This window comes from Diachasma alloeum, unplaced genomic scaffold (assembly GCF_001412515.2).
Source record: "Diachasma alloeum isolate Michigan unplaced genomic scaffold, Dall2.0 Dall_scaffold_00480, whole genome shotgun sequence".
NCBI lineage: Eukaryota > Metazoa > Arthropoda > Insecta > Hymenoptera > Braconidae > Diachasma > Diachasma alloeum.
In genome coordinates, this window is record NW_021680613.1 from 116,921 (window position 1) to 140,686 (window position 23,766).

General features: G+C 36.1%; 1 protein-coding gene across 1 annotated transcript in view; it reads left to right on the forward strand.

Annotated features, from left to right (window-relative positions):
• Positions 1-23,766, forward strand: part of LOC107042491 — a 360,805-nt gene that overhangs the window by 77,365 nt on the left and 259,674 nt on the right. Inside the window, exons 4-7 of the mRNA XM_015263549.1 lie at positions 2,022-3,419; positions 9,715-9,889; positions 19,142-19,375; positions 19,487-19,726. Of these exons, the coding sequence (XP_015119035.1) occupies positions 2,022-3,419; positions 9,715-9,889; positions 19,142-19,375; positions 19,487-19,726 (2,047 nt within the window). The remainder of the gene's footprint in view (positions 1-2,021; positions 3,420-9,714; positions 9,890-19,141; positions 19,376-19,486; positions 19,727-23,766) is intronic.

The following is a 23,766-nucleotide window of genomic DNA, read 5'->3' on the forward strand; positions in this document are numbered from 1 at the left end:
GGGGGGGGGGTCCATCATATGCGCCCGCTATCGTATATCAGGGGTTTCTCGAGGTTTACCCTGAGATGTGAAATAATGATAGCTTGAAATGGCGAAAAGACGGCTCAGGCCATGTACCCTTATCGATATTTTAGCGTGTTTCTCTACGCTTAAAAATTTGGAAAAAATTAGAGGTCCTAGTTCGAGCCTTTTATTAAGCGTTGGCGTTGTCCATTTTTTCTCAGGAAATTTGTTTAGCTAAAAAAAAAAGAAACGTAGAATGGATAGAAAAGCGGCGCCGCGCCGCCCGGTGAGAGTGAGTTCCTGTCAATCGCTCGAGCGACAGTGTTCCCGAGTGGAAATTGCTTCAGGCCCACCTGAAGCACTATCAGAACTTGATCAGATTTTTGTAAGGTTCGACTGATCCGGTGATTCCTGATGAGAACCTGACCAAGTTTTGATCCAGTAGATCGGATCCGAAAAACTGCAGGATGATTCAGATCAAGTTCTGATCAGGTAGACACGATCTCACCCTGAGCTCGGTTGCCTGACCGCAATTTGATCAAATTCGGACTTGATGTCTTTGATCGGCATTTGAACGGGGTCAATTGAAGAGAAAATGATCAGATTCAGATCCGGTCCACCATCAATTTTAATGTGTTTCGGATAATTTAATTAACTATTATTATACTATTCAAATTAAGTTTTATCAACCATTATCAATAATTATTTTCAATCTTTAAAAAAAATCATATTATAATTAAAATAAATTAAATGAATTTAATTAAATGAATTTAATTCAGTTAATCAATTTAATTAACAGCCAGTCCTTCTCAAATGTACAGAAGGGAGGGATGATGATGCCGTAAATACTTATTAGAGGAGTATCAAACTTACACGCAAATGATCTTGAGAAAAAAAATCACCCAACGTCTATTTATTTATTAGTGTTATTGTTATTATCATTATTATTCATTAATAAAATTAATAAAAATTCAATTGAGCATATTTTATCTCTGAGAATACACATGCACATCCGCGAGATCAGGAGTAATCGTAAATTCAACGAATGCCCCGATACAAATCATATAGGCAATGTATAGTTTACTCAATAGTAATAGCGCGATAGCGTAGTGGTTAGAGCATAGGATTAGCAATCATAGGGTCCCCGGTTCGATCCCCAGCATCCCTAAAAAAAATAATAAGCTTTTTCAGAGGTAATAACAGTAGAGATTCATTAAGAGAGGCGGCCTACGGTGAAAGAATTGAATTATCTTTTATTTTGGATTAATTATCATTGATAATTTTTATTGATACTGACAGGTCATCCGGTTTTTATACAGTTGACTTGATCAAGTTCGGATCCATTCGTCCTGATCAAATCCGGATTGGTCAGAGGCGTAACATGTCTGATCAAGACCGGATCCGTCAACTTGATCAATACCTGATCAGTGGTCAGGTCTAACCTGATCCAAACTTGATCAAGACCTGACCGGAATTGCCACTCGGGTTGCTACATTCACTGCCACACTTGAAATGCGCGCATAGCGGTGAGCGCCAAAACGGCATCAGCGCACTCGCTTTAACCCAGCGGCGCTAGGCAAACCGTGCGACGGATGAGGGCTGGCGACCGAGCGGGTGATCGAGGGATAATGAAAAAAATTGCGAAATTCGATTGATCCCTTATGAGAAAATTTCGATAAAAAACATGCAGAAAAAAGACTCGATACATACGCACACACACATACATACATACATATATACATATTTCATTACCCCAACACAAAAAATTGAAAACTTCAATTTGAGCAATTACAAAGCTTCTATTCCGAAGCAAAAATGGAAAAAACTATGCTTGCGGCCCACTAAGTACAGCAATTTATATAGCATTCCATATCTTATGATGTCACAGGATATTGTTGGATGGGCCACTTGAAGTATTTTGAATTTGCAGCATTTTTTCTCATATTTAATTCCTGTCACCTTTCTCATTACAACAGAAATTATTGACTAAGAATAAAAAGCATTGTTATATGTTACAGGAGGAAATAGACGATATCATCATCACCACTCCGCCATTGCCTTCTCAAAATGACCCCTCCACCCTTCAAAGGACTGTCAGGTCCGTCTATCATTCCGACGCACCAACGAGGCAAACTCCACCAAACTCAGCAACCAATCTTCTCCACCACCCTTCGAATTCCTCATCACCCCCTACCATAAAAGTTACCAACCGACCTAATTTCTCATCTTCAACAGCATTCCCCTCGATTAAAATTACCGCATTACTCCCTCCACCGAAGCAGTCACCTGCCACTGAGCCCCCAGTCATTCGATATGAAGATTTGCTCGATGAATTTGGCATATCTGATGAAAAAAAATCTTCACAAAACGATTTCTCCATCAATTCCTCAGGGAATTCCATCCCCACTATTGGAGAGTCAGCCGAAAACTTATTGAACAATGATTATGCAGAACCCCGAGATACTATTCCTATCGCTGGGCAATCTCGCCGGAGAAGTGGAAGTCTTCCGGTCAATCTGAATGAAACCACAAATAAACAATATGATGGAACAAGCTCTGATTACGATGAGCCATTCTACAATGATTCACCAACAGAATTAAAAATCCTGGAGAATCGAAATAGTTCTAGTCTACCAAATGATCTCGAGTGCTCATCACAAAGACAAGATAATAACTGTAATTATTACACGGTGATTAAAAACCAAGCAGAACCAAAGAAACCAGTAGACTTAAGTTTGAAATTTAACTGCGATGAACTGAGTCAATCAAACGCTAGATTACCACCAAGACAATCATCTGATAATCGAGAGAGAAGAAAGAACATTTTTCTGAGTCCAATGAGCTTTAGAAAAAAGAATGCAAAGCTGCACAGGATTGGGATTACTCCTGGAGCAGTTCAATCAACAAATGGGAATTCAAACAATTCAATGAACAACGAGAACAATTTAATTATTTCCACCAACGCTACTAGATCTGCTCCTGTCACTCCCACTGAGGATAAGCGATTGTTCTCGAAGTCTTTGTCGAAAAATCATAGTCCTCTCTATGATGATGCTCAACAAAAGGTGGCGCTCATTAGAGTTTCATCTCTGCCAGAGCAAACCTTTGACACATCCAGAGAACAATTGAAGAGTGAACGGAAGCATTCTTTCCCAGCCGTGTCCTTGGGGCAGAAGAGGTCGGTTTCACCTGTTACCTTGAGATGTGATATCATCGCCAACCGACTATCTGAGTCAGATAAAATTATTGGAAGTGTGCATTGGAATAAAGAGAGAATGAATCCGTCTGGAGTTGGAGAAACAGGGAGGATTAATGATGGTGGATGCTGGAATGGACAATTCAATGCTGATAAGAAAGAAATTGACGATAAGGATGGTGATGGTGGCGAGAGTAGGGGGAATGGACGCTCTGCATCGGTGAGCAGATTTCTATTACTTACAATAAAATTAAATAACCTCAGGGGGCTATACCCTGGGGTGGTTCAGACTGTATAGGCAAAACAGAGTCTACTAAGTAATAATAGCGTAATATTCTAGTGGTTACACGTATGGAAAAATCCTATAGGATTTCCTATAGGATTTTTCTGGTGGGATTTCCTATCGGATTTTCTATAGGATTTTCTATAGAATTCACTATAGCGGTTTCTATAGAAAGTAACATATAAAATGGAGACTCGAAACCAATCGGTCACAAGGGTCAGGATGAGGGTCATAAATCTGATAGGAAATTCTATAGAGAATCCTATAGGAAATCCTACAGGAAATCCTGTGGGAAATCCTATCAGAAAAATCCTATAGGAAATGTTCGAGTCTTCCACAGGATTTCCTATAGGAAATCCTATAGCATTTTTTCGTACGTGTTACGGCATAGGATTAGTAATCGTTGGGACCCCGGTTCGATCCAACGCATCGGTTAAAATCACAATTTTTTTTCAGGGGTAATTACGGTAAGGATTCATTAACAGAGACGATCTACAGTAAAAACAAGCAGGGTTGTAAGCCTTTTTGGCAGAAGCCATGTGACATTTACCTTTTTTTTTCTACCAATTCCATTGGTAATAAGCTCCGAATGGATCCGTTCAATTTCGCAGATGATAACTACTCAAAAAGATATTCATATTGGTAAGGGGAATAAACCACACCGACTTCTGATTTTGTCAGAGCTATACAATTTCATCCTATAATGTCATAAGATCTACAATTTTACCAAATTTTAACTTCTACCTCCGTCATAGCTATGACATTTCATTAAATACAAAATACTATAAATTGTTGTTATGCCTTTTTAAGTCATATAGAGACGTGATGATAAATATTGATAAAATAACGATGTGTGATTTTTTAGAAAAAAAGATTTTTGGATAAATTGCTCTATGCCCGGATGTACTGAATCGATTGACACAAAATTTTATACATAACTGTGAGCTCATAATACAAATTAGTACACGAAATCTCAGATGTCTAGTCCAAGTTTTACGCGTATTATGGACACCACATTAACTTTAAAATGAAAAAATTAGAAAATCGCTGATATCTCGAAAACTTTGTATGGGAGGGTATGCATATTTTGATTGATCTTGATAGAAGATACCATGACAAATATTTTGAAAAAAAAAGTGAATCGGCCCAGTAGTTCAGGAGATATTAAGCATAATAGTTTTTTTTACAAAAAGGTAAATATCTTCGAAACTACTCATTCGATTCAACTCGTGAATAATACACTTCTGTAGTATCATACGATCTACAATCATAGTAAATTTCAACTTCCTATCTTCAATTTTCAAGGACTTATCGTGTCCACAACATTTTTTCAAGAAAAATAAAAAATGTCCATTATTATTAAACTGACCCTAGTTACGTAACAATATTATGATTTGTTTCGATATATATTATCGTACGGAATACTTTCCCGCCAAAAACTTCAATTCGGTCGCGTAGTTTTTGAGATATTGAAGAAAATAGATTTTTGAGAAATTGCTATATCTCGGAAACTACTAGGCCGATTGAGCTGAACTTGCGCCCACAAACGCTCCAAAGTAATACCAATTACTCGACAAAATTTCAGATTTTTAGCTCAAACTTTAGTCCTTTTTGCTTCCGAATGGAAGCATTGTAATCACTTTTTTTTCGATTCTCCAATTTTGCATGAATATGACTCAGGGTGGTCTGAAACGCCGACATTTGATATTTTTAGCCGATGTCCGTATGTATGTGTGTGCGTGTGTATGTATGTGTGTGTGTTCGTCCAGAAACATGTTAATAACTCCAAGACTATTCCCGCGAAAGGGCTGAAATTCTGGCTCATGATAGGTTTTGATGACATACAAATTTGTGCAAAATTTCAGCTTGATCGGTTGGATGGTTCCTGAGATATGGCGTTTTCTCAAAAATCGTTTTTTGTGAATATCTGCTAAACGACTCGATCGATTTCAATAATTTTTTCCCAGAATATGTATAACCATGATATCTATCTGATTACATCAAAACTTGATCGACCCAACACCGGAAACAGAGTTTTTTTTCATTTTTTCATTTTTTTCATGAAATCGCTCGTTACCACGATAACTCAAAAAATAATTGCGATAGAAACTTGAAATTTTGTACGATTATATGGCTAATGGTAACAATGATTGGTATTGTTGATGGGCGAAATCGGACCAGTAGTTCCTGAGATATTCCACTTTATAGTTAAAGCTCTACCCTCTAATATCTCAAAAACTACTGGACCAAATGCATTCTGCTTGCTCTCAAAATTTTCGTCTGAGTGGTGGCTATCGATGCAAATCAAAATATAGGTACCATTCAATTGAAAGTTTTCGAGATATTTCAATTTTTCTCTTTTTTTGAGATCAGATTCCTATTTTCGACTCTGAAGTGGTTTAGACTTCTATTAACGCTGTCAAATTCATCATTCATATCAGGTTGGTGTCTGGTTATTGAATTATATGATCCTGATCATGAATGTAACGCGTGGTCAAGACAGGCCCTGAACCGGGCACCCGGTTATTCATTCATATGATCAACATCAACTCACTGTTTTGGAACTCCTTCTTGGATATTTTTAATTAAATTTGGATATTGAAGATAAATATGCATGTCGAGGTTATCCATTTTGTCATAGGGTCGGTTTATCAGTTGTTTTATGTTTTGGTGAACTTCAATCCAATGACAATATCATGTTCTTTTTACAGTGTTAAGAAAGAAAGAGAGCAGTGCAATTAGCAGCCTCGTGTTATGCAAATAACTGCATCCCCCTCCAACCGCCGATACTTGATAATTAATTTTTACGTAAAAAATTTGAAGGAATGCGAAAATTAATCCAGGAAGGGAGAAACGAGCGGTGCAATGAGAGGAAAATAAAATTTAGCCAAGTATAAAATTAGAGTAAAAGATAAGGCTTCAACTATTCCACGTGAAGTACGGTAACTGTGGTGCTAAATATTTGTACTGGTAGTAGAATATGATAGCTGATACTACTAAACACAACAGGCACGTTAGTTGAATCATATCTTGTTTCTGTTTTTTAGAGATCAGATTTCTATTTTCGACTGTGAAATGGTTTAGACTTCTATTAACGTTGTCAAATTCATCATTCTATCAGGTGGTGTCTGGTTATTGAATTATATGATCCTGATCATGAATGTAACGCGTGGTCGAAGACAGGCCCTGAACCGGGCACCCGTGTCCGGATCTTATACGGAGATCCTAGCCCCGACCTGATCTGGGGAACTACATCAGGTCCATGCCGAGTTAACTTATACGGTCCTAATTGAGTCATTCCAAATTGTGGCATTCCAAATTTCCAAATTTGAGTCAACTCTGGGTTCGATCCATCACAGAAGTGGAATTGGATTTTGGAATGGAATAACTACGGATCCATTCGGAAGCATACTACCAATGGAATTGGTAGAAATTAAAAACGAGAGAAAGTAGTATCACAAAAAGCGACAGTAAAAAAGCTTCGGTAGAATAGGCTTCTACCTCTGCTTATTTTTTTTGGGGGGATTTATAAAAAATTTCCGAAAAATCGGTATACACTTTCGGACATACATACACACATTTTCTAAAAACATCATATTTTCACGTTTCATGACATTCTACATCATTTCCAAGCAAAATTACGAGATCGTAAAAATGACGGGTCACAAGGCTTCCATTCGGAAGCAAAAATGATGAAATTTCAGATTTCACTGAAAATTCAATGTAATTTGGCAGTGAATATTCTAATGAGATTGGAAATTCAAATAAATTAGTAAATTTTCGTTTTTATGTTGTATAAAATTCTGAGGATTTACTGAATTTTCAGTAAAACCTGAAATTTCGTATTTTTCCCCCCTAAATCACATTCAGTGTCACTGTCCTGAAAATGAGTAGTCATCTGTCCATGAAATTTCATTTTTTTTTCGTACAGTGACACGTTCTTGAGGTAATCTACAAATTACAATTTGTTTGTTTAACGTTCGAGTGGTCGCACCTCTCCACCAAACGTACCTGGTCGCGTGATGAGCGCTGCGCCGTTCCGTGTATTTTACCATTTTGAGAAAAAAAAAGTTCAAAACAAGTGGGAAATCGCCGATGTATAGCATATAGTATAGCTTTTTTTGCTAATAAATTAGCAATATGCTTCCGAATGGTCATGTTGCATTTTTTTTTCTTCCGTATATGATTTATATTTTACTTTATTTCATTAAATTGAATAAGTTTCTTTTCAATCAATTGTGTCAAATTTTCTCTTTAGTTGAATTTTATAATTATTATTATTCTTATTAGTATTTTCTCTTATAAAACTTTTAATTTTTTTTTTTTCATTATTCTTTCATCATTGTTCCTTTGTAACATACATTTTATAAGCTACATTTCATGTAGCTTTCAAAATTACTGACGACAATGATTCCGAAGAAGATGAGAATGGAATATTAATACTAGCAACGTCATTATTTAAAGTCTACACCTGTTCTCTTTTGTAATTTCTGTCTGGGTTTTCTGGAGAGGACATGGGTTATGGGCCCCAGATAACTAAAATATCAGTTTTTTTTTAAATGATATTTTCGTTGCTCATAACAGGTTTGCATGAATTCTTAAAATTATTAAATAAATAGATTAACCTTACATCAATTTGAACATTTTTCTTTCATTCAAATAATCAATGAAAGTGTATTTTCCACAATCATGGAAAGCCAACAAACTTTCGAATACCATAAGCGATTCCTGAAATTCTTGTATTAATCAAATGAAAGAATGACACTATTTATATCATAACAAAATTTCAACAGAATATCATTGAAAAAAATGTATTTATTTATAATTGATTGAGTTTGAAACATCACATTTGAGGAAACCATGAAAAAGCTAATTTCCGGGGAAACTGATGAAAAATTTGTAATTTCTGTGAATTATCATAAAAAAATTAAATCAACGGAGGCAGTTATCGTTACCATCGTTCAACTTCCACTTAAGGATGTTCGACACCCTTTTAGCCAAAATTGACGTTGTTTTCATTTTTCTGAAAAATTATCGATGGGAGTGACGTGAAAAAATATAACGATTTTGTGGTTTGTCATTCTTTAATGGCTCACGAAGTTGCGTAGTGGTGCGATAATTTTCATGCGTTTTTTCTACAGTTTTGTGATTCTTTTTAAAAGTTTAGAGAAAACGCAGGAAAATGTTGGCACCACCTTAAAATTTCGTCAGTCATTAAATAATGACAAAACGCAAAAACGTTATATTTTTTCACGTCAATTCCATCATAAGTTTGCCAGAAAAATTAAAAAAACGTGAATTTTGGCAGAAAGGGTGTAGAACATCCTTAAGGGCGTTAATGCAAACATTTCAAGCCCTGATACAATTCATTCGAAGCCAGGAGTCCAAAAATATCTGCGGAATTCTTATTTTCAAAAAAAAAAAAAATTTTGCAAATTTGCTATCGTCTTCATCTTCGAACTCAGTCGAAAAGGCATCACAACAAATTGTTTAAGCCGTTATTTAATGAATTTGAAACATTTTTTTTAGTTATCGTAAAAAAAAACGATTTTTGAAAAAATTCAAAAATTTTAAAAATGCGTTAATGAATTTGATTTCAATTAATGGCAGTAGATAGGGCTCAGTAAGACCTACATTTGAGAAAAAAAGATTGAATTCCATTGTTGAACTGGCAAATAATTGAAGAAAAAGTTTGTTACATACGTACATACATACGTACACACGTACGAACGCGGTCTAAAAATTGCATTTTCGGACTTTTTGGATCATAATTGATATAACACAAAAAATCGAAAACTTAAGTTGGTCGATTACAATGTTTCCATTCGGAAGCAAAAATGATGTGTTTATGATTAAACGAGTAACTTTGAACTTCCAACTAAGAACTAATACCAGTATAAAACGAGAAAAGTGAAAACATTATTCAAAAATTGATTTACATTCGGTGTGAAAATTTGACATTTAGAGTTTAAACGCAGAGATTTGAACGAGTCGAATTTTAAAGGAATTTCAATTTTTGATCGGTGCAAAGATGCACAGAACAAAAATTGTTTAAATGTTTGACATGGTGGAAAGTAGGAATTCCAATTTTTTTAGATTTTTTCTCAACAATGTTTCAACGTAAAAAATAAAAAACGAGACAGAACGGCGCTCGTGCCATGACGCGACCGATCAAGGGTTAAGAGTTTTTTGTTATTGATTTGTTGATAAAATTCTTCCTGTTTTTTTGCAGCTCACTGTGTCATTGACAACTTTACTGTCAAGGCTTCGAACTGGCACAGGGTCCTGGTGCCCGGCTAGTCCACCAGCTGAGTCGTTCATTTGCTCTGATATGGCGACTCAGACGTCGCCTCCAATCTCACGGAGTTCGAGTTTTACGTGGGTTAGCGATTGTGAGTCTCCCCGAGGTATGTTTTCAGTCATTATTTTTCCAATACTTCAAATTGCGGGAATGATTATCGAGAAAATCAGGAAAAAATATGAGGCGAAAGATAAATATTCCCTTTTAAGGCTAATTATCTATTACACTCCATTCTAGCTCTCGGAAATTAAGGAAATTAAGTCACGAAGGGGATCCGAGACCGTTTAACTCCATTTTTTCGTAATATTGTTAGTATTGTTAATATTGTTTTTGATGTCATCGAATTAACAACTTTTATAATTTGGCATTGTGAGCCTTCATTTTGTCATCTGACATTTTTAGAGCTATAATTTGAGAATTTACAACCCGATACACATAAACAATAATTTTTTGAGTGATCATGAGAAAAATGAATTCCGAAAAATATGAAAATCTTGAAAACTAAACCAGCGATTAAATTTCAATCGGCAGCAAACGATTGCGCTCATTGAACTCTACACTGAGAAAAAAAAACATTATTTTTGCCAAATATTTATTTACTGGAGAAAAGCATTCATTTTTTCAAAATAGTATTTCTCCAATCGAGGCATTCCCAGAGGAGTCTGATTAGGTTTCAATTATGACAATCATATTGGTTTAGAGGATGACTATGTTGCGCATGACCTTGGACGAACTCGTCCAATGATTATTCATTTTTCCTAAATTTCTCATTTACTTGAGGGAAAAATTTCGATTAATTTTTTAATGTTGATAATTATTGCGGGAATTCACTCAAGGTCATAACTAACATGATCATCTTCTAGAGCAATATAATTGTCATAATTGAAACCTAATGAGGATTGCCTGGACATAACTCGACTGGAGAAATTTGGCTTTGAAAAAGTAAATACTTCTCTGAAATGAATGGTTATTTTTGCAAAAATATTTTTTTTTCTCAATAGAGAAAGCATCAAATTTGACCAATTCGTCGTCGACAAAAATGCAAAGTTGATACGCTAATCTTGTTTCTGTATGTACTCCGAGGTCCAGTAAATTTTATTATTGGCATTTAGGTTTTGATGGTGCTGAATCCGAATTCGAAGTGGGTTTGTGTAATTCATTTGTTTAAATTATGATATCGTGGAAACAGTTGCAAATAGATAAAAAGTTTCCAACAAAAAATGTTTGATATGCAAAAATATTCATTCTTTCATATCAAAAGCTTTTGCGGAAGATGTCGTCGCGTTCTGATGCGTTTAACGGTAAACTCGGCGAATATAGTGAAAAATGGTTCGAATAAATGCGGCTGTGTGGCGCACTTGGTAGCAATATGCACGGAGAAAAATTTTCAAGAAAAGCTGAGAAAAGTTCGTAGCAAAAATTACCGAACCACTCTGGGATCACGGGACATTTCGCAGGGTTAGGTGATAAGTGACAGTAGTTCAACAAAAAGGGGCGCTGTGAGTGCGTCAAAAATTACTGAACCATGTTCTTCGATTTTTCACGGTGATGGACAGCACTAATTGTTACGAAACTATTATAAACATCGTTTCTTCCACGCAATTGATACTAGTCAATGATTATTAAAAAATCCGCCTCCAATCTGTACAAATTATTATTTTTTTTGTAAATTTTCTCTTTATTCATTGTTTTTTTGGTTCAATAATTAATCGGGGAGGGAGAGGGACGGCATAAAGCTTCTCAAATTTCAAGTACCCCAAATTTTTTCATCATACATTACTATTATACCTTTTTTTATTATACCCAACTATTATACATTCATTACAAAATTATACATAGCAATCTAAGAAATTTTTTCTTTCATCGATTATAATTAGTTTCACTTCAAACTCCGCATCATTTACACCAAATTATTGAGCGGAAAAGTCACAGAATTATGCATCAATAGCATCAGTAGCCCGTAAAAACTAAGTAAAGCTATTTGTTTTTGAGAAAACTTAAAGGAGAACGATTATACCCACTTCTTGATGATGAATTTACCGACATCAGGAACATCCACGATGTGACTGATGATACTTCCGTGAAGCTGTGAACACCTCAGCACTTTCCACATACATTCAGAACTTATAATCTCGTAGTGTTGGGTTTTCTCATCAAGAAATACATCAACTAATAACTTAATAACTAACACTAATCTCTCCTCATCATTCAAGATTATGTGTATAACTTCGTATAAACAGGGTCGATTTTCGCCAGGGATCATAATGATATTTCCCATCTCAATGTGACTACCTTCGAAAATGAATTTCTTAATCGTGGAAACTGTCGAATTAGAACCTCCGAAACTATCAATCAAATGATTCCAAACATTGTTGATGCCAGCCAGTTCTGACAAGGGAGAGCATTTGACAGATTTTTCGTTGTACTGAACATTCTGAGAGAGCATGTTACTCAAGAAAACATGATTTAATTTCAATTGGTGCTTTAGAGCTATTGTTTTCGAAACGTTAACCCGACTAACTGCTGCTCGTGATGTAATTTTCCCCTCCCGGTGCTTGGCTTCGAATCTAAATGTTGATAATTTTGATAGTGGACCACAAGTGAGTAAAACTCTAAAATAGTGAATCAAAAAATGGTGCTTCGGCTTCAAGCTACCAGGAAAAAGTCGATTCAGCTCCCTCAAATACTCAGCAATGACAATACGAACGACCTGATGGAAATCCGGATGGAACCTTTGACTCATCATTATTTCAATGATCTCTTTCATTCCCAGGAATAAATCTCAAACTTCATCATCTAATGGAACTAAATCACCTATTATCAATGATAAACAACGCACGAGAGTCAACATCTCCGACATCATAATCATCGAATGATATGAAAACGGGAATAAAAATTTTGTCTCCATCGTTCCTACTCAGATGTTTCCACAGTTCTCCCTGCACAAAATTGTACAGAACAGAAGAATTATTTTGAGCAGATCGAAGATAATCTAGGGTTTCATCGAGCATGCCAGGAATTTGAAAGAAGAATTTTAACACGTGTCGAATGGAAATAAACTGAGCCGTAACAGTGATGATTCTTGGAAGTTTAATCCCTCTCCTACGTCTATAAATCTTTTTTCTACCCACTTTAAATGAAATCGGCTCGATTAATGTTCTTCTCTCTCGAAATGTTCTGAAACACTTGAATTCAATGTTCACTTTGTTGAATGCTTCAGTTTGATGACTATGAAAGGTCTCTATATTTTTTAATACTTTATCTTTCACGTCACTATCATGCACGGATTTCGAGACGGTCATTTTAATATTAGATAAGATCCCATCCATGAAGTTTTCAGCCAAATTTATAATTTCAGAAGTTCTTTTTCGAGGAATATCAACATGTTTATGCAACTCTGCTGCCAGCAGAGTAGCATTATCGATTGCTTCGTTTTGTGTGCATTGTGGCTCTTCTCCACTCGCATCACCGTCTGATAAATCATCCCCCTTGGGTTCTATTGCAATGGAAGTTGGAGTGGTTTCCGTGACATCCATTGACTCCGCCTCGTCAAAATAATTATCGTTTTCATAAAAATTTTCGTCATTGGATGTACCGGGCACTGGGAAAGTATGACTCGGTGAATCTTCCAGTATCTTCCTCCTTTTGGCACTATTAAAATTATCGTGTTTTGATCGTACATGTTGATCGATGTTTTCTGAGCGATTCGAAGGATTTGAAGGCTCTTGAACAAGACTCTCCACCACAAACAATTGATAACTCACTGGGATGGGCATATTGCATATGGTTGACATACTTAAGACGATCATCAAAGGTACCCTGACAACATGTACACTTAAACATTGTAATCTATTATGATTATTCCTACAAAGAGGAAAAAGAATCACTCAGAATCGGAATTTTATATTTAAATATTTGAAAATATGCAAGTAATTCTTCAACAAATGACTGAATTCAAGGTATAATGAAGATTGAAGAATGAGAAATCTAAAAATAAAATTTTAAAAGCAGGAAATTGTAAATATAAAAAACATCGACTTAAGACGCGACGAACTTCGAGAACCAATCATCGGATTTTTCTAATAAATAATTGGAATGTGAATTTTCAACATACTGTGACGAGCTAATCCTCAGTGAAACTTGCGATTAAATTATATATGGAAATTATTTTCAGAGTATTAAAAATGTGATTCTTTTTTTTCTTCGATCTCCAAGCTTTCAATTCATAATTTGTATTTTTCACTTCTTTAATCGTCGCAATGAGTACCCAAATTCAATGAATTATTGTTTTTCTGACTTCAATCTTCTTCTTGTGGAAGAAGAGGATTACAATTTGGCAAGAGTTCTATCTGAATTTTGACCGACTGATTGAGCCTATCCTTTGGGCGAGTGATGTCGTAGAAGGCACGTTGGATGAACAGCCAACACTGTATGGCTCGATACAGGAAAGTGCATTGAAGTGAAAAAGTACTCTTGAAGCACAGGTCGATGGCAGAAACCACAGAATCTACCTTGCACATCGTTGGCAATCCAGTCTCCTCGTTTGGGGAATCGTTCATACATACGTATATCTTATCCAGATTTACCAAGTCCCCAACCAAAACCGGTACAGGTGGAAGGCTTGAAGCCCCTGCCTGTAATCTTGCTCTCAATCGAGCTAATGCTGGGGCAATCGCATCTTCTGCCTGTACATGTATAAAAAAAGCCTCCTGTCTCTCCTGTGCTGACAATTTCCTTTCATTCAATTTCCTCTTGGGTACTGGAGGGGCGATCAAGTAAGGTAACAAGTACGCAATAACAGCGTCTTCATTATGCTTGAGCATTCCACCAATACCTTGAAGATATCCTTTATCACCTGTGGGTATTGGTTTGCAAAGTTGCAGAGATCGAAGTAAGATCAATGTGGCATTATCACAATTTCTGATGAAGTCGCCGTGCTCGGGGAATAAAACTTTGAAGCCCCGGCGAAGTAGCTCAGGTCCAAGATCTGTGAGTAAACATGGTAGGGATGTGAAGTACTGCTCAGTTGTGATATCAGGATGTACCAACATTTCCTGCCTTGCAGGGAAGGAGATCTGCCATTTGTCGAAAACGTCATTTCGTGGATTGATTTTTTCACTCAGCCAAGTGACATTTTCTCTGGATTTATTTGTGAATGAAAAAAATGTGAAGATTCAAATAACTCCCTACTATGGCTGAAAAGATTTATAGAATTACGTCATGATCAATCATGTTTACCTGGGATTTCCTCTAGCTCCTCAAGTAACAAATTTTCTGGTGCAGCTGCTAGTAGAATCCCCTGCTTCCTGAATTTTTTGGTGAGACACTCGTAGTGACGAACTAACGTTCTAGATGCACTGAATTTCTCCTTTTCAATGTAACGAAACGGGGTGTAATACGTCAAAGCGTTCTCATTGTCGAACAATTGGGCTATTTGACGAAACAAGTATACGAACTGAGCTCGAGGGATTTTAAATACTTTCAATCTCCTACAGCCATCAACCCTTTGGGCTCTGTTCAATGGCTTTTCCCCTTCGTTACCGATGACTACTTGCGTCAGGGAACTCCTCACAATCTTCACCAATCGTCCATTTTCCTTGACCGTTTTTATTGCTTCCCCTTGTGTGGATCCATCAATGAGACGAAAAATTGGCTGTGGCAGAAACAACAATTGCAAAAGTCATTTCCACAAAACGTCTCATCGGTAAAACTTCTAGGTGACTCAACACTTACATTGTTGACGACTGCAGGTCTGGTGAAATAGTCTGGTTCAGCCTAAAAAAGTTGATTAATTAACATTCCATGATGTGATAATTTTTTCCAACGAATCGAAGAACGACGAATCAAAAGCATTGAAATAATTATTTGCATTGGATGAAAGATGAATAAGCGTGGTTAACATGAGAAAATGCGTTTGTTATTCACACTGGGTTGCACCCAAAAAATAAATAAAGAATTCTGCAACCTGGTGACGTGTTATTAGAATAAATTTCGAATGATATTATGGAAATTGTTTCTGTCTCCTCATTATCCACATATTTTTTACAGTCTTACCATGTTGGAGTGAACTGAAAAAAAACAACCAAAAAATGGAAAAATGAGTATCACAAAAAAAAAGTTAAAAAACCATAGAACAAAGGAAGAGTTACAATGGAAAATTGCTTCTGTAGTGAAACAATTGATTTTGTAATGTATCAATTGACAAGGAACAAGAAAATGGTTGTTAATCGCAAGCAGCAAGTTTATCGTGCAAAAACATAACCTATTTGTAATTGATTCGAAATACTGACGCTTCGACAATAGGCATAAATCTCTCTCTCGTTCTGACTGAACGTCAATAATTTATACGCATGAGGATAATTGATATTGAGTCAATATACTTACGATTCTGAGGAAATCCACGATTTTCACTCTTCACAACTTGCGAGCGTGCTTTCGCCTGTGGAGAAACGCGTCCATTTTGTGTGGCAATCACGACGATTCATTTTTCACTTAACAGAGGGCTACATTGTGTGTTACCTTGCTTGTGAGAATTTGCTGGGAGGTTCGGCAAAATTTGACGTGAGAACAACAGTTTATGCTATGTAAATAGGAAAAACTCAAGTACTTCCTTTTTTTGGCCGATTTACTTATAAAAAATTGATCTACCCAAAAAAATTACTGGACTGTTCAGTGATATTTCAATAAAGTCCCCCAAAAATTGCCTAGGATGAACAATAATTTTTAATTGACTTTTGTTATTTTTACGTCCACCTATTCAAATATTCCATGTTTCATGCGGCAGTTCGGTGCTTTCTACCGTGAAACTTTTTTCCGTGTGAGATTCACAACGTTAAGCTCCCAGGTTCGAACCCCGGCCGGGCCAAAATTCCACACCAATTTTTCATCACAAATTTCCACATAATATTCATCTGAAAATTTAACACAATTTTCAAATTGAATATTTCACAGATTTTCCAGGTGAAAAAACCCACTCCAACGAAAAACCGGTGAAATTTGAAATTTTTTGGTTCGAATAAAAAATATTCACCATTTAATTTTACGTATAATTATTTTTCTAATATTTTTCTGTACACCTAGCAGTTAAAGAAATATTAGTAGTTTTATGCTACATCGTCATGCAAATTATTAACATCGTTTTTGGTTATTATATTCTCGCGAGTAAACAGTTAGAAATATCGAAAAACTTTTCGTATCAAAGTTATTCCTGCGTTAAAAACACATAGATTTGGTAGCTTGTCTTTTTTCCCTATCTCTTTTTGAGTTTTTGTTTTTTGATTTTTTCTTTTCACACAAAAACTTCGTGAATGAAAAATCCATAAAAATTTGTATTCCCACTTTCAAATATATGGAATACATCAACATCTTTTTTTCAGTCCAGACTTACACCAGTGAATTATTAAAATGTTCGGAAAACTGGACTCGCTGAAAATCCCTGTGTTTAACCTCTAAATTTCCTAATTTTGCACTTTTTCAAATTGAGTTCTTGGATTATCGGACAATTATTTCGCTTCCATACCCCCATTTCCTATTCATTGAAAGTTGAAAATTACCTGTGAACGTGGAATAATTTTTTTTTGTTCAACTTTTTGCTTCTCGAAATCGTAAAATACACAAGGCGGGAATTCCCTTACCGTGCAATTAACTACGTTCGGTGGAGAGCTGCGACCACTTTAGGATTAAATGGGAGCACGAGCAGTTCACGCGCTTACCGCCGACGCCTCTCGCAGGGGCTAACGTAACGGCCGCAGCCCTCAGACTCTGCATTTATCATAGTTAGAGAAAAAAGCTATAAAACAAAAAATGTGTATTTTTACTGAGTATTACCTGTAATAGTCGTCAGTTAAATAATAATGAATTATAAGTGAAGAGAAACCCGATCAGAAAAATTTCGATTCACTCATAAATCTTTAAAATTTTACATATTTTATATAAAATTATATATATTTTTTCCTATATATTTATATTTATTTCATATATATTTTTGTCGAATGATGTAGCAGAGTGTTGGCATCTTCCCGGATAGAAATCACGCCGCTCGAGCTCGGCTCGGAACCCGTATCCCAGCTAGAAATACGGCACTCCGCCCCAGCTTGGGATAAACTCCACGCGCGTCACATGTACCCGAGGTTGAGCCGCGTCACGCGCTTACAGCCCAGCGTTAGACTATTACGCGAAACGCTTCGCCGGGCTTTAGTTGAATGGCTACTGCTCAACCTCAGGTTCATCTCGAATTACTCAATCCCAGTATACTTAACCTCAATAATGATTTGACAGGTCCGATGGCATCGTGATTTGAGCGAAAAAACAATCGAATAAATGTGAAGATGGCATGCTTTTTCAGATGAACAATCACAAGCTCATCAGAAATAACGTGATATTAACTAATCGAATGGGATTAATCTGAAAATACAAGGTAGAACAATTCACTGAAACGTAGTCAAAACTTTCTTTTTTCTCGCGAATACAACAAACAAAATCAAGAAAAATAATCACTTGAAAAACGTTAACGAACCTTTATTATTAATTATCAACGCTACAGGAGAGGATATTCTTCATTTTTCGATAGGCCTACGAGTTCTAAGAATATTCTACGATTTATTAGGGAAATGTTGAATACAGGTATGCCAAAATAACACGCATGAAAAAATTCAACAGAAAAACCTAGCGCTTTCTATTAAATTTCTATTGGAATTCTATGAGAATTCTCTGGAAGTTCTATTAGAATTCTATTCGTTTCTTGCGCCGATTCTATAGGAGATTATGCAACTTCATAGAGTCTTTTTGTTAAGGTAAAATTTGGTGCAAGAAAGTAAATAGGTTTTTATATTCCTATAGATTTTCTTAAGTGTAAGATTTCTAAGTTTTTTCCGCTCGGTTTTTCTTGATTTTCCAAAGTATTCAAATTTTAAATCGATATTCTAAAAATGCATAAATATCATTCTATTCCACCCTCCACTCGAAACGACACGACTCAATCGCAGCTGAGTTCTAAGCGTTGAGCCACAGCTCAAACTCAAGTGCCGGGTTATGCCGTCTGATGAGCGTTCGACTGTGAGCCGGTATGGAGCGGCGTGAACTCGGGTCATGCGGCAAGCCGAGGCTGAGCTCGCGCTCACCCGAGTTGCGGCTGAATCCCCGGTTGAATTTCTACCCGGGTTTGATGTTTACTTCCACTCTATACCCCAAAATTAGACTGCGGACATACCTTACGGTATAATATTTGTGAGTCTTCAAAACGGATATATTTCTCGAATTATTCTCTGTAAATTTGCCTTGGAAAAAGCGTCTCTTGCTATTTCATCTCTTTCACTTCACTTCAAATTTAATGGAATCAAGAAATTTTTGCAACGATTAGAATCCCGTCTGGACATTCGATCTCTGCAAGACGAAAGTGTACTCGACCCTTCAGCCCAAGACACCGTGGATGACGACAACCGATCCTCTTCTTCATCTCAAGATTTACTCCAAAGTATGGATGAAATTTCTTCCGGGAGTATCTCCCCGGATACCACCGATGGCGCATCCCCATTAGAGAGTGGAATTGGAACGGCCAGTCCACCTAGGAGTACAGATCGACGAATAATCAACCGTAAGTCCATTTATAATACCATAAAAATTTACCCTACTCATCGCACAAGATTGGTTTAATAAAGGAATTGCGTGAGTCAATCAATTATTTTTTATCCATTTGTTTCCACAGCGTCGACTAGCAACAAATGTCACAGAAAGGAAACTTGGGAGAAAATACGAAGAAGGCCATCGAAACTGAGTTCGAGATATGATAAATCACGTTCAGCTGATGTTTGGGTGAAGAGGGAGAGCGTTCACACGCAGACGAACGAAAATATTGATCAAGCTTTCCAAGAAAATAATGACAGCAGCAGTCAGGACGATACGTTACCCAGAACTAAACCGTCCAGATCGAGTAACTTGCCCCTTGGTGAGTAACAATTCACACAAACCCCCCATTTGAGAAATTTATTGACCATCATACGCGCATAGAGTGCAAAACACTAAATCTCCATTGATATTGAACCACATTTTTCATACATCATCAATCGAAATCAATTTGATGTTAATTTTTTGGATATTGTTTCATTTAAGAAAATATTGAAACTAAGCATTCAAGAAATTTCCCCAGTGATTTCTCTGAACTGTCGGGCGTTGTTTGGGGGGGTATTCACATTTGAATTGAATGACATCATGATTACGAAATTGAATCCATTGTATGCCGGATTACAGCCCTGATTACACAGATCTGTGATAACGGTGATTACCACTACCAAAAAATTTGATTATCTGATTACAAGTAATTTCATTGATTACAGCTACACTGAGAATACAAGTCGAGAATAGGCCCTTAGAGGCAAAAGACAATTAATAAAATGACGATGTTCGACTTTTTAGAAACAAAGATTTTTGGATGAATTACTCTATCAAAAGACGGAGTAGCGTATTGCGCTGTATGCCGGTTCAAATCTTTCCCGCAGTTAGTGATGCCGTCGAGATTACACGATAAACATTTTTGGATAGATCATCACGGTCAGAACAAACATCTAAAGTTTTGGAATCGTCGCAATCTCGAAAAACATGGGATCGGTGCATCTTGTCACGATTTTGGGAGGACTTATCTTGCCTGGGTCTGGACTATTTCGGTTTTTTCTGTTTTTAAATCGTCGATATATCGTTACGATGTATCGGCGATATAAAAACAGAAAAAAAACGAACAAGTCGAGACCTAGGCAAAATAAGTATTCAAAAAATCGTGACGAGATGCACCGATTCAATGTCTTTCGAGATTGCAACGATTCCAAAACTTTAGATGTTTTTTCAGACAGTGATGATCTATCCAAAAAATTTATCGTGTAGTCTCGACGGCATCACTACCCGCAGTGCAAGACTACTGCTTCTTTGCTATCTGCTCGATTTCAAGAATTTTTTTTCGTCAATTTCGCACTCCTATTTTTTATCTTCATCATTTTTGGTCTCTGTCCTCTGTTACGTAAAAATGCAATTGGCTCAATCCGCCTTGACACTATTTAATAAAATAAATATTAAGACGAGGAAATGCCCCTTCCTGCCGTTTTTGTGGGAAACGAAATTCCTGTGAGACATTTTATCTCATAGTTGGCAGCAGTGCGTCGATAATTCAAACTGCCTCAAAGTGCCATCTGTCGGTTGTTTCAAGAAGTGAATATATATGCATGCATACACATATGGGGTATTCCATGCGAACTCACCCAGGTCAAAACCCTCACCACCGCCAATCATATTGCCGATTTTTCCTGTGGTTGTATCTGAAAAAATTTTACTTCTCAAATTTTTTCAGATTTTTTGAGGCATCCTGTGGGCAGCCATCTTTTTTTGCAAGTTTTATCTTCAAATACCTGTAACTTCCGTAAAAATCAACCAATTTGAGTTTTTTTTTTACAAAATGTGCGTCTTCGAATACACTTTCCATATAAAAATATGCCAATTTTTTTCAATTCGTTCTTCCATCGATTTCCTCAGAAAAACCTCAAAAAACTTCAAAAAACGAGTCCTTTTCAAAGTTGGATCCTTTTTAGATTTTTCAAAAAATTTCAGTGAATATATTGAACTAAAATAAATTTTTTTACCAAAGGCCAAAGTGGGATCTCTATTAGAACACACCACTCGGAAAGATTTATTGTTAACGAATTTTCAAAAAATCATCAAATTGTTCCTGATTCGAATATAATGCAGTAATTCTTCAGGCGGTCAATTCAAATAATGCTTCTGCGTTCAAATGCGAAAAGAATTTTAAAATTTTTTAAATTTCTCATCCCGCATTCATATATTCAAATTGGAAATGACGGCCACGAAATGGGAAACCCACTTTGGCCTTTGGTGAAAAAATTTTGTTTTGGTCCAATATATTCACTGAAATTTTTTGAAAAATATAAAAAGGGTCCAACTTTGAAAACGACTCGTTTTTTGAAGTTTTTTTAGGTTTTTCTGAGAAAATCGATGGAAGAAAGAATTGAAAAAAATTGGCGTATTTTTATATGGAAAGTGTGTTCGAAGACGCACATTTTGTAAAAAAAACTCAAATCGGTTGATTTTTACGGAAGTTACAGGCATTTTAAGATAAAACTTGCAAAAAAACATGGCTGTGCACAGGATGCCTTAAAAAATCTGAAAAAATTTGAGAAGTCATATTTTCTCATATACAACCACAGGAAAAATTGGCAATATGACTGGCAATGGTGAGGGTTTTGACCTGGGTGAGTTCACATGGAATACCCCATATACATACGCATAAACATCATCTTCAAATTGCATATTCGGATTTTTCAAACTATATATTTCGTTATTCTAATACAAAAGAAAATCGAAAACTCAACTTTGAGAAATTGCAGTGCTTTCATCAATTCACGCTAAAATATTGATGGTTGTTATGCCGTCATCGTGCAGGGACAAACTGACCTTTTCAAATTAAATCATATAGAAAATATCCATTCGAATTTATGAAAAATGCACAATGAAAATTTAAAAAATATTAGAATATAACGGTGACGCGAAGGAAATGAAATAACCACAAAAATTATAAAAAATAAAAATAACGCGCCCTGTGCCGCTGTCAGATTGTTTTTTTTTGTTTCACAACAAAACATTGTATTCAAAAAACGTTGATGCAAAATAAAGGGAAATACACGTCTTCCGCCCAGTTTTGTGCCATGGGCATAAGTATGATTTTTTACTTTTTGTGTTCAAAAAAACGAATTTTTGATGCGCAACATCTTTTTCAAGACAATGTACCAGTTTTCAACCACAGTATTAGTTAACCCTCGATTGGTCACCCTATGAGGGAAATCCCGCCGCGCATTGTTTTTCTTTAATTACAATTAACTGGCTAACCGGAAAAATTCAAAAAAATTTGACTTTGTCAATTGAAGTGTCTAAAAAATTATAGTAGTTTTTAGAACAAAATATTTTTCAAAATTCCTAAATAAAACAAATTATTTCGGACAGATGAATTATTTTTTCCCATGTCAAATGAAATTGCCTATGCCGCGACGTTGCCCGAAACTCGCTAACCGCGCCGGGCAGTGCAGAGTGAATTCGGCAGTGCTAGAGCCCAAATATACGGCGAGGAATCCCCGCAGAGGTGATCAAGTCGCAGGGTCGCGTTTGGTGACCAGACTAGGGTTAAAATATCCACCGAATCCGGCACATGACGTGCTTGCTATTATTTTTGTAGGGGATAAGATTTTCTCAAATATTGGAGAATAAAGCAGGCAATAGCCCCTCAGTATTGTTCGTTGATAATCTTGAGATCATTCAGTGGCAGTTGTTAGATTAGATATAAATCAGATTTCTCTGATTCTTCAATGAGTTTTGTTAAAAATAATATATGGACATAGAAATTCGCTCTGAAATTAGCATATTTGTGTACAATTTGGAAGATCCTCATTTCTTGTAATGTGAATGATATTGTATGGTCATTTGACCCTTCAATGAGGTGCATTTTCATTGCTTTACCCATAACAAAAACTTTATCCAGATCTTAGGATCTCTATATTTCATTTTAAAACGTCATCTCATAGGAATTGATCATTTTCAGAGTGGAAGAAAATATCAGAATGAATAACTTCCATACATCGGAAAAAAATAAACATTTCATCATAAATTTAGATCAAAGGAGCATTCAGAAAGAAAAAGAATGATTGATCGTTCAGTTTAGAAGGCGTAATTATTCAAAATGGTTGTGCGTGGAATATTGGGATTATAAGTAGAGTAAAAGAAGATTACTTTGCCTTTAAAGTAACTTTGACTCTTAATTTAGTCACATGCTGAAAACACATTCCGACCTCTGCATTAACAAAGGAAATTTTTTTGGCCAAATATTCGTTTACTTGAGAGAGACATTTATTTTTTCAACAACGTATATCTTCGATCGAATCATCGCCGAGCGAGCCGGATTAGGTTTCAATTATAACAATCATGTAGACCTACAGG